The sequence below is a fragment of the Ranitomeya imitator genome, chromosome 2 (assembly GCF_032444005.1).
Source record: "Ranitomeya imitator isolate aRanImi1 chromosome 2, aRanImi1.pri, whole genome shotgun sequence".
NCBI lineage: Eukaryota > Metazoa > Chordata > Amphibia > Anura > Dendrobatidae > Ranitomeya > Ranitomeya imitator.
The window spans coordinates 215,117,496-215,132,589 of record NC_091283.1 but is presented as its reverse complement, the minus strand read 5'-3'; the positions used below and the strand labels follow the sequence as shown (position 1 = coordinate 215,132,589).

Here is a 15,094-nt window from a genome sequence, read left to right as displayed (position 1 = left end):
TGTCTGCCATCTGTAAGGATTATCCTGTTTTTATTACGTTGGATCAATAAAGAAAAAGTTTTTTACCATTTATCTGGAGCTGGAGTATATACATGGTTGGATCTGCTGCTGCTTGGAGTCCCGGGTCAGGACTTACTTTCGTGCTCCACATCTGATGGTCTGGTTGGTGAGCTGGCTGCGGCTTTGGTTAGCCGTTTTTCTTTTTTTGGCTTTATAGAAACCGCAACAAGTTGCATTTTTTTTTTTTGCGTCCAAATTTCGGCAAAAAAGGACGCATGCATCGCAAAACGCAGCGTTTTTGCATGCGTTTTGGTGCGTTTTTATTTGCGTTGTGCGTTGCGTCGCCGACGCAGCGGCGCAAAACGCAAATGTGAACGTAGCCTATCTCTAACAATCTATCCATCTCTAACTATCTCTCTGTATATAAAAATTTCATATGAAATGTATGTATCCTTCATACAATTAGACAATGTCCATTTCTAAATGTGCAATACTTAGCATAGCACCCAGACTCCTATACTTTGTTTGGACAAAGCTAATCCCCCTAGTGTGTGATTTATACTACAGTGACAACCTCCTTATCAGGCTTTCCTAAATTACAAGACTTGACAACTTTGATCAGTGAAGCAGCAGTTAGCAGACCTCTTGCCTCCAGAAAAAAAAAAAAAAACAAAACAAGGTATCCGCATTATAGATAAAAGAGCAGCTCAGAACAACTTAGTATTAGAACTCTTCTTCCATCATATCAAGAATGGCTTCTAGAGGACAATTCAAAGAACTTTTTTGCAAGATCTGCAAGACTTTACAGAACAAATTATATAGACATCTGTGCAAGTCCTGCATGAAAACCGCTTCTGAAGAGGAGCGCAACGACGTCTTGGAGGAAGCAAAAAGAAAAAAGCAGAATATAATTAAATATTTAACTGCAGTTCCATATGAGTCCTTCAAATTCAACCAGAGCAAGTTTGAAGATCCCACGGATTTTTTTGCTGATTTTTTGGAGAGACGTGGATGCACAGTCTTAAATAAGCCGCATATAAGGTAAATGCTTGTCTCCTTCTACCCTTATGGAAAGCTGGGTGGCAGCTCTATATTTGTGACAGAAGAAGGTGGAGAGCTGGATAGCAGCTATAGATGTATGATACATGGGGTATGTTAAGGGAAATGGGCATTGATTAAAGACACCTTTTTTTCCTGTGCTGCAAAACTGTTTGTGTTCTACTGAATATGATGCAGTTTTAGCATTCTTCAGCACAGATTAAGGCACTAAAAAGCCATGTGCACATGCCATCCGTTTAATAAAATAATTAATTAAAAGGGTTTAACTGCACTGAATGTGTTAGGGTATGAGCACATTGCATTTTCTGACTCAATCTTTGCCAGGAAACATGCACTGCATGCACTTTCCTAAAATCAACTTATCAACCGACAAGCCAATAATGTATTAGTGCTCCATGACAGGTAACCTGTCCTACGGCACTAAGATAATGTAATGCTGGGATACTGGAAAGCTGGGTGGCATATACAGATGTGATATGTGGCAGATGCTCAGCTGTGACATTTATCATATTCAGGTTGTATTGGATATTATTGGGCAGATGCTCAGCTGTGACATATATCATATTCAGGTTGTATTGGATATTATTGGGCAGATGCTCAGCTGTGACATATATCATATTCAGGTTGTATTGGATATTATTGGGCAGATGCTCTGCTGTGACATATATCATATTCAGGTTGTATTGGATATTATTGTAGCAGATGCTCAGCTTTGACATTTATCATATTCAGGTTGTATTGGATATTATTGTAGCAGATGCTCAGCTGTGACATATATCATATTCAGGTTGTATTGGTTATTATTGTAGCAGATGCTCAGCTTTGACATTTATCATATTCAGGTTGTATTGGATATTATTGGGCAGATGCTCAGCTGTGACATATATCATATTCAGGTTGTATTGGATATTATTGGGCAGATGCTCAGCTGTGACATTTATCATATTCAGGTTGTATTGGATATTATTGGGCAGATGCTCTGCTGTGACATTTATCATATTCAGGTTGTATTGGATATTATTGTGGCAGATGCTCAGCTGTGACATATATCATATTCAGGTTGTATTGGTTATTATTGTAGCAGATGCTCAGCTTTGACATTTATCATATTCAGGTTGTATTGGATATTATTGGGCAGATGCTCAGCTGTGACATATATCATATTCAGGTTGTATTGGATATTATTGGGCAGATGCTCAGCTGTGACATTTATCATATTCAGGTTGTATTGGATATTATTGGGCAGATGCTCAGCTGTGACACACAACACACAGGCTGGTCCACAGCCACCTCTCGTGTCTCCCCTTTTCCTCATAGTTTGTAAGCTTGCGAGCAGGGCCCTCATTCCTCCTGGTATCTGTTTTGAACTGTATTTCTGTTATGCTGTAATGTCTATTGTCTGTTCAAGTCCCCTCTATAATTTGTAAAGCGCTGCGGAATATGTTGGCGCTATATAAATAAAAATTATTATTATTATTATTATATCATTCAGGTTGTATTGGATATTATTGGGCAGATGCTCTGCTGTGACATATATCATATTCAGGTTGTATTGGATATTATTGGGCAGATGCTCTGCTGTGACATATATCATATTCAGGTTCTATTGGATATTATTGGGCAGATGCTCTGCTGTGACATATATCATATTCAGGTTCTATTGGATATTATTGGGCAGATGCTCTGCTGTGACATATATCATATTCAGGTTCTATTGGATATTATTGGGCAGATGCTCAGCTGTGACATTTATCATATTCAGGTTGTATTGGATATTATTGGGCAGATGCTCAGCTGTGACATTTATCATATTCAGGTTGTATTGGATATTATTGGGCAGATGCTCTGCTGTGACATATATCATATTCAGGTTCTATTGGATATTATTGGGCAGATGCTCTGCTGTGACATATATCATATTCAGGTTCTATTGGATATTATTGGGCAGATGCTCTGCTGTGACATATATCATATTCAGGTTCTATTGGATATTATTGGGCAGATGCTCAGCTGTGACATTTATCATATTCAGGTTGTATTGGATATTATTGGGCAGATGCTCAGCTGTGACATTTATCATATTCAGGTTGTATTGAATATTATTGGGCAGATGCTCTGCTGTGACATATATCATATTCAGGTTGTATTGGATATTATTGGGCAGATGCTCAGCTGTGACATATATCATATTCAGGTTGTATTGGATATTATTGGGCAGATGCTCAGCTGTGACATTTATCATATTCAGGTTGTATTGGATATTATTGGGCAGATGCTCTGCTGTGACATATATCATATTCAGGTTGTTTTGGATATTATTGTGGCAGATGCTCAGCTGTGACATATATCATATTCAGGTTGTATTGGATATTATTGGGCAGATGCTCAGCTGTGACATATATCATATTCAGGTTGTATTGGATATTATTGGGCAGATGCTCAGCTGTGACATATATCATATTCAGGTTGTATTGGATATTATTGGGCAGATGCTCAGCTGTGACATTTATCATATTCAGGTTGTATTGGATATTATTGGGCAGATGCTCAGCTGTGACATTTATCATATTCAGGTTGTATTGGATATTATTGGGCAGATGCTCAGCTGTGACATTTATCATATTCAGGTTGTATTGGATATTATTGGGCAGATGCTCAGCTGTGACACACAACACACAGGCTGGTCCACAGCCACCTCTCGTGTCTCCCCTTTTCCTCATAGTTTGTAAGCTTGCGAGCAGGGCCCTCATTCCTCCTGGTATCTGTTTTGAACTGTATTTCTGTTATGCTGTAATGTCTATTGTCTGTTCAAGTCCCCTCTATAATTTGTAAAGCGCTGCGGAATATGTTGGCGCTATATAAATAAAAATTATTATTATTATTATTATATCATTCAGGTTGTATTGGATATTATTGGGCAGATGCTCTGCTGTGACATATATCATATTCAGGTTGTATTGGATATTATTGGGCAGATGCTCTGCTGTGACATTTATCATATTCAGGTTCTATTGGATATTATTGGGCAGATGCTCTGCTGTGACATATATCATATTCAGGTTCTATTGGATATTATTGGGCAGATGCTCAGCTGTGACATTTATCATATTCAGGTTGTATTGGATATTATTGGGCAGATGCTCAGCTGTGACATTTATCATATTCAGGTTGTATTGAATATTATTGGGCAGATGCTCTGCTGTGACATATATCATATTCAGGTTGTATTGGATATTATTGGGCAGATGCTCAGCTGTGACATATATCATATTCAGGTTGTATTGGATATTATTGGGCAGATGCTCAGCTGTGACATTTATCATATTCAGGTTGTATTGGATATTATTGGGCAGATGCTCTGCTGTGACATATATCATATTCAGGTTGTTTTGGATATTATTGTGGCAGATGCTCAGCTGTGACATATATCATATTCAGGTTGTATTGGATATTATTGGAGGGAAAAATGGTAACAAAATTCTCATTGGGGTCTGTTACAAACCCCCAAATATAACAGAAACCATGGAAAGTCTACTTCTAAAGCAGATAGATAAAGCTGCAACCCATAATGAGGTCCTGGTTATGGGGGACTTTAACTACCCGGATATTAACTGGGAAACAGAAACCTGTGAAACCCATAAAGGCAACAGGTTTCTGCTAATAACCAAGAAAAATTATCTTTCACAATTGGTGCAGAATCCAACCAGAGGAGCAGCACTTTTAGACCTAATACTATCTAATAGACCTGAAAGAATAACAAATCTGCAGGTGGTCGGGCATCTAGGAAATAGCGACCACAATATTGTGCAGTTTCACCTGTCTTTCACTAAGGGGACTTGTCAGGGAGTCACAAAAACATTGAACTTTAGGAAGGCAAAGTTTGACCAGCTTAGAGATGCCCTTAATCTGGTAGACTGGGACAATATCCTCAGAAATGAGAATACAGATAATAAATGGGAAATGTTTAAGAACATCCTAAATAGGCAGTGTAAGCGGTTTATACCTTGTGGGAATAAAAGGACTAGAAATAGGAAAAACCCAATGTGGCTAAACAAAGAAGTAAGACAGGCAATTAACAGTAAAAAGAAAGCATTTGCACTACTAAAGCAGGATGGCACCATTGAAGCTCTAAAAAACTATAGGGAGAAAAATACTTTATCTAAAAAACGAATTAAAGCTGCCAAAAAGGAAACAGAGAAGCACATTGCTAAGGAGAGTAAAACTAATCCCAAACTGTTCTTCAACTATATCAATAGTAAAAGAATAAAAACTGAAAATGTAGGCCCCTTAAAAAATAGTGAGGAAAGAATGGTTGTAGATGACGAGGAAAAAGCTAACATATTAAACACCTTCTTCTCCACGGTATTCACGGTGGAAAATGAAATGCTAGGTGAAATCCCAAGAAACAATGAAAACCCTATATTAAGGGTCGCCAATCTAACCCAAGAAGAGGTGCGAAACCGGCTAAATAAGATTAAAATAGATAAATCTCCGGGTCCGGATGGCATACACCCACGAGTACTAAGAGAACTAAGTAATGTAATAGATAAACCATTATTTCTTATTTTTAGGGACTCTATAGCGACAGGGTCTGTTCCGCAGGATTGGCGCATAGCAAATGTGGTGCCAATATTCAAAAAGGGCTCTAAAAGTGAACCTGGAAATTATAGGCCAGTAAGTCTAACCTCTATTGTTGGTAAAATATTTGAAGGGTTTCTGAGGGATGTTATTCTGGATTATCTCAATGAGAATAACTGTTTAACTCCATATCAGCATGGGTTTATGAGAAATCGCTCCTGTCAAACCAATCTAATCAGTTTTTATGAAGAGGTAAGCTATAGGCTGGACCACGGTGAGTCATTGGACGTGGTATATCTCGATTTTTCCAAAGCGTTTGATACCGTGCCGCACAAGAGGTTGGTACACAAAATGAGAATGCTTGGTCTGGGGGAAATTGTGTGTAAATGGGTTAGTAACTGGCTTAGTGATAGAAAGCAGAGGGTGGTTATAAATGGTATAGTCTCTAAATGGGTCGCTGTGACCAGTGGGGTACCGCAGGGGTCGGTATTGGGACCTGTTCTCTTCAACATATTCATTAATGATCTGGTAGAAGGTTTACACAGTAAAATATCGATATTTGCAGATGATACAAAACTATGTAAAGCAGTTAATACAAGAGAAGATAGTATTCTGCTACAGATGGATCTGGATAAGTTGGAAACTTGGGCTGAAAGGTGGCAGATGAGGTTTAACAATGATAAATGTAAGGTTATACACATGGGAAGAAGGAATCAATGTCACCATTACACACTGAATGGGAAACCACTGGGTAAATCTGACAGGGAGAAGGACTTGGGGATCCTAGTTAATGATAAACTTACCTGGAGCAGCCAGTGCCAGGCAGCAGCTGCCAAGGCAAACAGGATCATGGGGTGCATTAAAAGAGGTCTGGATACACATGATGAGAGCATTATACTGCCTCTGTACAAATCCCTAGTTAGACCGCACATGGAGTACTGTGTCCAGTTTTGGGCACCGGTGCTCAGGAAGGATATAATGGAACTAGAGAGAGTACAAAGGAGGGCAACAAAATTAATAAAGGGGATGGGAGAACTACAATACCCAGATTAGCGAAATTAGGATTATTTAGTCTAGAAAAAAGACGACTGAGGGGCGATCTAATAACCATGTATAAGTATATAAGGGGACAATACAAATATCTCGCTGAGGATCTGTTTATACCAAGGAAGGTGACGGGCACAAGGGGGCATTCTTTGCGTCTGGAGGAGAGAAGGTTTTTCCACCAACATAGAAGAGGATTCTTTACTGTTAGGGCAGTGAGAATCTGGAATTGCTTGCCTGAGGAGGTGGTGATGGCGAACTCAGTCGAGGGGTTCAAGAGAGGCCTGGATGTCTTCCTGGAGCAGAACAATATTGTATCATACAATTATTAGGTTCTGTAGAAGGACGTAGATCTGGGTACTTATTATGATGGAATATAGGCTGAACTGGATGGACAAATGTCTTTTTTCGGCCTTACTAACTATGTTACTATGTTACTATGTTATTGGGCAGATGCTCAGCTGTGACATTTATCATATTCAGGTTGTATTGGATATTATTGAGCAGATGCTCAGCTGTGACACACAACACACAGGCTGGTCCACAGAGTTGTTATATTGAGTCAGTAGGGATATCTGTTACTAACTTATTTTGTGTGGATAACGAGGTGATAATCTGAGTAGGCATCGTGATTTCTGGTCGGCTGTCTCACATTGGATTTTGTAATGAATGTAAACCAATCATGTCAAGCAACAGGTGTACATGGTTTTACTGAATGGAATGGGTATATAAGGATGTTTTTATGTATTGCTCATATGCCTATGACTAAGAACTTTGTTGGAAAGGCGTCAGGCGTTTAGGCGCTGCGTCCCCCACTTGATGTTTTTTTTTCTTGACATGAGAATAAAGTATTGAAGATTTTATGAAGAGACGCCTGGTGCTGGAACTTTTTCCTTTCCTTTTTGCTGTTCTCAAGAGACAAGCCAATAATGTATTAGTGCTCCATGACAGGTAACCTGTCCTACAGCACTAAGTTAATGTGATGCTGGGATACTGGAAAGCTGGGTGGCATACACAGATGTGAGCTGCTGGGTGGAAAGCTAAGTGGCAGATATGAATGTCTTTACAAAGTATCAATGCAGATTTAAATTCATCTCCTTAGGGTCCCAGATTGTGAAGTCGCCGGCATCAGCGGTGAAACATCTGAGTAAGTTCCATTTACCATTAGGCTTATGTACTGTATTTGTAACAGATGAAATATTGTAAGTAGGTGTGGGCAGAAATATCTATGTGTATATCAGTTATTTAATCAGATAACAGGGTACACGGACTCTGTCTGTCTGGATTATCTCTGTGTCTGGTGAATATATACATGCTAAATCAATGTCTGTTGCATGCATTATTAGGGTAAGGCTACTTTCACACTAGCGTCGGAATTCGGCCAGTCGCATTGCGTCGGGCCGAGATTCCGACGCTAGCGTTGTTAGCGCCGCACAACGAGTGCAGCGGATGCATTCTCCGGCGCATCCGCTGCCCCATTGTGAGGTGCGGGGAGGTGGGGGCGGAGTTCCGGCCGCGCATGCGCGGTCAGAAAAAGCGGTCCGTCAGGAGCAAAAAACGTTACATTTAACGTTTTTTGCTCCCGGCGGTCCGCCACAACACGGCGCAACCGTCGCACGACGCTTGCGACTTGTGGCAAAGCGTCGCAATGCATCGCTAATGTTAATCTATGGGGCAAAAACGCATCCTGCAAACAACTTTGCAGGATGCGTTTTTTGCCATAAACGACGCATTGCGACGTCTGGCAAAAAATGCCAGTGTGAAAGTAGCCTAAGTTCACAATAGGTGTTTTTTGCTGCCTTTTTTTTTTCTCCATCCAAACCTGATTTCTTGGCAGGAAAGAAGCTCTGGCAAAAACGTAGGTTTAGGTGCGTTTTTGGGGGCTAACTTGTGTCTTTGTCCATGCCTTTTCTGCAGAAAAAAGGCTGCAAATAAGGATGCATTTTTGCTGCCTTTTTTCAACACTCATTTAAGCCAATGGGTGAAAAACGCTGCATAAAATACTAAAAGAAGGGACATGCTCTAAGTCCAAAGAAACAGCAAAGACCAAAACCATGATGACAAAAAAAAACAATGTGAGTGCTTTGGATTTCTGAAATCGCATAGGCTTTGCTGGTACTGTGAAAAACAGCGAAAATTAGCATACAAAAATGCAGCAAACATACCCACTGTGAACATACCCTAAAGGCACCGTCACATTTAGCGACGCTGCAGCGATCTAGACAACGATCCCGATCGCTGCAGCGTCGCTGTGTGGTCACACAGACAGCTCTCCAGCGACCAACGATGCCGGTCCCCGGGTAACCAGGGTAAACATCGCTGTGCTTCTCTGCACTGACTGTGAGCGCCGGCCGGAAAGCACAGCGGTGACGTCACCGCTGTGCTCTGCTTTCCGGCCGGCGCTTACACAGTGCAGAGAAGCACAGCGCCGGGGGAGAGACACCGGAATGTAAGTATGTAGTGTTTGTTTATTTTTACGTTTACGCTGGTAACCAGGGTAAACATTGGGTTACTAAGTGCGGCCCTGCGCTTAGTAACCCGATGTTTACCCTGGTTACCAGTGAAGACATCGCTGAATCGGTGTCACACACGCCGATTCAGCGATGTCTGCGGGAGTCCAGCAACGAAATAAAGTTCTGGACTTTCTGCTCCGACCAACGATGGCACAGCAGGGGCCTGATCGCTGCTGCATGTCAAACTCAACGATATCGCTAGCCAGGACGCTGCAACGTCACGGATCGCTATCGATATCGTTCAGTGTGAAGGTACCTTTAGGCAATCACTGCCCACCTGAACTAGTCACTGCCAGCAGGTATGCAGGGTAGTCCCCGGGGCCGGCCATGCATCCTCTTCTTTTCCTGGTTGAGTCCTGTGACCTATACACACACATGTAGGCAAATCTCTTCTGTGTCTCCATGCATTGTGTGCATATGCTGACTCAACCAGAAATGGCGTCCAGCCAGTCTCTGGGACCTTAGAAAGCTGGTAAATTGTGTTTTTTTGGGTAGTGATGGGTGCAGAGGTGGTCTGGCCAAACAAGGTGGATGCCTTCAGTGGGTGGGAAGTCCTCGCCTTGTGTAGTCAGATAGATCTTGATCAGTGGCATCGCTTGAAGCTCATGGGCCCTGATGAAAAAAAATGTTTGATACCAATTATAAGCAAAGAAAACCTCTGCTATGTGCCCTAATGTGTCTACATCTGTTTTAGGTTACACCTGCGAACAAATTTGTTAAAGGCCGGGTTGCAACAGAAACACGATTTAACATCTCCTAAGTTGGCAACTTTTAAAGAAAATTTACTGAAGACCTACTCAGAGATTACTGTTGAGCACACGGCAAGTTTGATGTGCTGTCAGGTTGCATGTAGTTGATTATTGCGCCTTAAAATGGTCAAATCCTAATGTATGTCGTGTGCTCCGTTTCAGGTAGACAACGTTGCCAGATATCTTTATTATGTGAGCCCTGAGGAAATCACCCTGGATTTTATAAAGGATTTTGATAAGACCAAGGCATATTTTGATGAACTATCAAAACTAAAAACAGCAGAAACAACCATGAAAAAATATATAGGAAATGTGCGACAATTTGTACTTTTTCTGACTGCTGACCTGGATGAGGAAACCAAAATCCACGCAAAGTGTTTTTTAGAGGGATTAAAAAAAATTGAACAGGAACTCAATGAGAAGAAACCTAAAAGCCTGAAAAGGGGGTAAGTATTGAACATTAATTGCGTTGTATTTTCTGCAAATTATCAAAGTATTCATACAGAATGTATAAATGTGAAAGTAACTGAAAATGTACGTAAAGCGCTCTGGAATTAATAGCTCTATAGAAAAGGAATATTAATTATTGTTATTATTTTTTTTGTCTGCATCACACATACAGGTTGGGTCTCCTGCCACTCACAAATAGAGAATGCTGCAAAATACTACAAGTGTCTAAAAAAGATGTGACCACCATCTTTGACAAGGCAAGATTGGATCAACTAATTACTGACACTGACAAGGCTCTCGTTGGATACTACCTCATGGCACTCCTCATTTTAAGACACAGGCGTAGACCATCGGTACCAAAGAAACTAACAGTAAGCTCCTTACAGTTATCATGCTATTCAGATATGTCGCTGGCTCATATATAATGTGTTTTCTTTGGATCATAGGTAACAGAATGGCTGCAAAGGAAGCAGGTAGAAGACAATGATGAACAATCATTCATAGCTGTTTACACAGGACGTGATGTCATTATAATGGACAAGGAGGAGGAGCAGGTAAGTGGTAGAAATCCTAGGACAAACATGAAGAGTATATATTTCAGTGTTTATATAGAACAATCAAATCCATAATCCAATGTTTCACTAACAGCTTTTTAGCACATATTTTGAAAAGATACGGCCAACACTTGAGAAAGCACAATCAACCACCATGCAGCAGTTTTTTCTTTCCCTGACTGGCCAATAAGTAAAAAATCCCACAAAAGACCTAGAGCGCTTCCATAACAAGTAAGTGGAAAGGGGGAGAAACACAAGGCTTTATCTTTGTAGATAAGACAAAAGGGGGGTGGGGGGACACTACTATGATGGCCATAGAAACCAATCGTAAATTGCTCAGGTAAAGTTAAAGTTGCTCTGTGCTCCAGGCAACTAAGCTTTTATTTTCAGTTGTATGGACAGATTTTCAATATAGTCTAAAGGCCCCGTCACACTAAGGCTGCCGTCACACTAGCAGTATTTGGTCAGTATTTTACATCAGTATTTGTAAGCCAAAACCAGGAGTGGGTGATAAATGCAGAAGTGGTGCACATGTTTCTATTATACTTTTCCTCTATTTGTTCCACTCCTGGTTTTGGCTTACAGATACTGAGGTAAAATACTGACCAAATACTGCTAGTGTGACGGCAGCCTAAGCGACGCTAAAGCGATCCCGACAACGATACGACCTGGCAGGGATCGTTGCTGCGTCGCTATGTGGTCGCTGGTGAGATGTCAAACAGTGAGATCTTCCCAACGACGCAGCAGCGATGCGGGGACCTGTAGCGACCTGTACAACGATGTCGTTGGTCGTTGTGACCCTGTCACATGGCAGCTATTTTGGCGATTCAGACCTCGATGAGGGACGTCCTGTGTGACGTTGTAGTCACACAGGCGTGCATTTGCGTTGCCTTTTCCGCGCCCATTCAGTTCCGATTGGTGGTTGCTACTGCGTTCTGATTGGCTGCCTGAGGCGACACAATAGCCCTTCCGTCCTTTCGCTCCGATTGGTGGTCGCTACTGCGTTCTGATTGGCGGTCATGCCTTCAACAGAAGGCGACACAAGAACCGTTGAATAGATAAATTGAAGAGGAGTCGCAGGCCGGAGAACTCTACAACGATCTGCAAACCACCACGCGGTCAGGAACAAAGGATGGAAGCGCTACTATGTCGCCTTCTGTTGAAGGCATGACTGCCAATCAGAACGCAGTAGCGACCACCAATCGGAGCGGAGGGGTGCGGAAAAGGCAACGCAAATGCACGCCTATGTGTCGGTGTCTGAGTCGTCAACGAGGTCGTTGGTAAGGTGTCAAACACAGCGATGTGTGCTACCCAGCGGGACCTCAACGATCAAAAAAAGGTCCAGGCCATTCCGACACGACCAGCGATCTCACAGCAGGGGCCTGGTCGCTGCTACGTGTCAAACATAGCGAGATCGCTACTGAGATCGCTGTTGCGTCACAAAACTTGTGACTCAGCAGCGATCTCGCTAGCGACCTCGCTTTGTGTGACGGGGGCTTTAGGCGCCCTTTACAAACAAACAATTGTTCAGAGTGTTTGGCAGATCTGCGAGTGCAGTAAAATTGTGGACAATCAGTGCCAGGTTTGTGGCCAAGTACAAATGGAGCGATAAGTTCATGATTTCACTGCAACCAGGGATCTGCCGAACCATCTTTGAACAATTATCTCTGCATGTAAAGGGAACTTTACCCATACTAACCATGTCTCTCTTCTCAGGTTCAACCTGCCCCTTGTGTCATGGAACATGGCAATGTCTGCTTATAAGCGTTGGGCAGATGAGATGCCAGAGGACACTAGATCAAGCACGGATAACTATGTATATTATGGGGACCTTAAGCCCCAACTTTTCACCTCAGATTTGGTTGAGGGAATGAAAAAATTGATGGAAATGAAAGAAACATCTGGGTAAGAGTAATGTCCAAATGCATAAACAGCCCCACCACCTACCTTCCATAGTATCAGATTTCAGCAATCACTGTGAGTTCAATGGTCTTGTTCATTCCAGTGATATCCCTGACGTATCCACCATACTCATTCTGAAATACACTATATGCAAATGTCAAGAGAGGCATTCAAATAGGTTAATCGATCATGAGTCATTGAAAAACCGTTAACTTACCTCTCATTTTCACTTCACAGAAATGTCGCCAAGAGGGTGAGGACCAGCAGTGAAGGTCCAAGCAGAGAGAACCAAAGTGACAAGGGAGAGAGCAGCAGCAGCAGCGAGGAACGTGAGGGTCCACGCAGTTTCTTGTTCCGGAGGCTGACGGATATGTGTCCTGTAGGGATCAATACTTCACCACCATCAATAAATCAATGTAAAGAAGTAAACCCGAAACATGCAAAGTTTCTGCGAAATAAATGGATCGATATTCAGAAAAGATTAAGAGCAGAAGATGCTGCTAGTAAGTTTAAGGTTTTTCTCCCTTTCTTTTCATTTCCAATCTATGTGCAGTAGATGCCTCTGTCCCAGGCCTATGCTTACAGAAATGGGGGGATAGATAGACATAGTGAATGGACTACACAATGACTTTGATTAGGGAACGTGATAGGCCGCTTTCAACAAATGTGTTTTGAGGGAGAACATACATATATTTCAGGACAGTAGACATATATGACAGGATGGTGGGGGGGGGGGTCATGTACAAGGATGAGGGACACATATACGGATTATAAGACAGCCACTGGCATTAGAAGACAGGCCCCGTTTAACATTAACATTTTTTTTTTTCTTTTTTCCTTCACCAAATTTGGGGTGCATCTTCTAAAGCAAAAACAAAACAAAAAACACGGGATATGTGCTGCTCATTCTAATTTTTTATTTCATATTTAGAATCTTTCTGGAAACTCCCCAGGAGAAAACAACTGGCAAACTACGTGAAGGGACAGGGATGGAAAACAAATATACCAACCATACAAGAAGTGGCACATGCTTGGAAACCCAAAATGCGAAGGAAAAAGGACCTTACAGAGGAGATCAAAGAGCTTGTGAGGACACAAACATGGAAAGGACTAGTTATAACAGAGGACAGCAGCAAAGGTGGGCATACCGTAAAGACCACCCATGCTTTTAAAAAAGGACAGGTGGTGTGTGATTATCACGGAGAAACTATGGACTCTACAGAAGGGGAAGCATTGCAGAGATCACTGACCGGAATATCATATATGTACTTTTTTACACATAAAGGACATAAAATGTGCATTAATGCAAGCAAAGCACCGTGTGATTGCCACCCTGACATCCCGTCCACTTTTGGAAGGATGATAAACCATTCAGGGAAGGTTCACAATATCAAGCCAAAGGTTCAGGACTGTGGAGAAGGAGAGACCCCAACAATTCTCTTTTATGCCGAGAGAGATCTGAAGCCAGGGACAGAACTCTTATTTGATTACGGAGTCCGAAGGAACGATTTTGGAGACGGGGCGGATTGTTCATGGCTTGACGCATAATATTGTACATGGGCTCCATTCATCCACCTGATCCATTGTTAGTATTATTATCTGTTGGTAAAGACAAAGTTATATTATTGTTATTTTCTCTATAATAAAGCTGTTATTTTACTGTTTAAGTGTGTGTACTAGGACTTAGATACAAGAAACATATCTCTTCATCGGGCATAGAATAATTCATGTCCATGGTGCTGTGATACAAACATGTATGCCAGGCTGTGAGAGGCCTTGGGAGCCTGTCAGTGTGGCAGTCACGGAGGGCCTGTGGGAGAGCCTGTCAAAGTCTGTGGCGTGCCGCAGGGGCCAGTAAAGGGGGGCTGAGGGAGTCCGTGGGCCAGGTGTGGGGCTGTGGAGGCTGTGTGGCGCTGTAGAGGGGGTCATGTGGTGGTGTAGAGGGGGTCGTGTGGCGCTGTAGAGGGGGCTGTGTGGTGGTGTAAAGGGGGTCGTGTGGCACTGTAGAGGGGGCTGTGTGGTGCTGTAGAGGCCTACAGAGCCACACAGCCCCCTGGTGTGACTTCCCGAGTGCCATGACAGCTGACTGTATATACATGTATACACATACATGTATGCACATGTGCCATGACCGCTCCTTAGACCATACATACATGGATTGTCACGTACCCAAACCGAGGATGAAGAGGCTTAGCTGCTCCACATGATGATGGAGGCCGGAGAGCAGTGTTCCTCCATAGCGATG

General features: G+C 42.2%; 1 protein-coding gene across 1 annotated transcript; it reads left to right on the top strand.

Annotated features, from left to right (window-relative positions):
* The first annotated feature begins 10,110 nt into the window (after nt 1-10,110).
* On the top strand, nt 10,111-14,456 carry LOC138667308 (N-lysine methyltransferase KMT5A-like). The gene is made up of 7 exons (XM_069755549.1): nt 10,111-10,389; nt 10,566-10,764; nt 10,840-10,947; nt 11,042-11,178; nt 12,664-12,852; nt 13,087-13,352; nt 13,781-14,456. Exons 5-7 carry the CDS (start codon nt 12,692-12,694, stop codon nt 14,395-14,397), a joined length of 1,044 nt encoding a protein of 347 aa, XP_069611650.1. The 5' UTR covers nt 10,111-10,389; nt 10,566-10,764; nt 10,840-10,947; nt 11,042-11,178; nt 12,664-12,691; the 3' UTR covers nt 14,398-14,456.
* The last annotated feature ends 638 nt before the right edge of the window (nt 14,457-15,094 follow it).

What these genes read in the sequence shown, in the direction of transcription:
- LOC138667308 (XM_069755549.1), top strand. Translation starts at nt 12,692, where the DNA reads ATGGCAATGTCTGCTTATAAGCGTTGGGCAGATGAGATGCCAGAGGAC. An exon ending in GAAATGAAAGAAACATCTGG is followed by an intron (nt 12,853 to 13,086) that starts GTAAGAGTAATG and finishes TTCACTTCACAG; the next exon opens with AAATGTCGCCAAGAGGGTGA. An exon ending in AAGAGCAGAAGATGCTGCTA is followed by an intron (nt 13,353 to 13,780) that starts GTAAGTTTAAGG and finishes TTTCATATTTAG; the next exon opens with AATCTTTCTGGAAACTCCCC.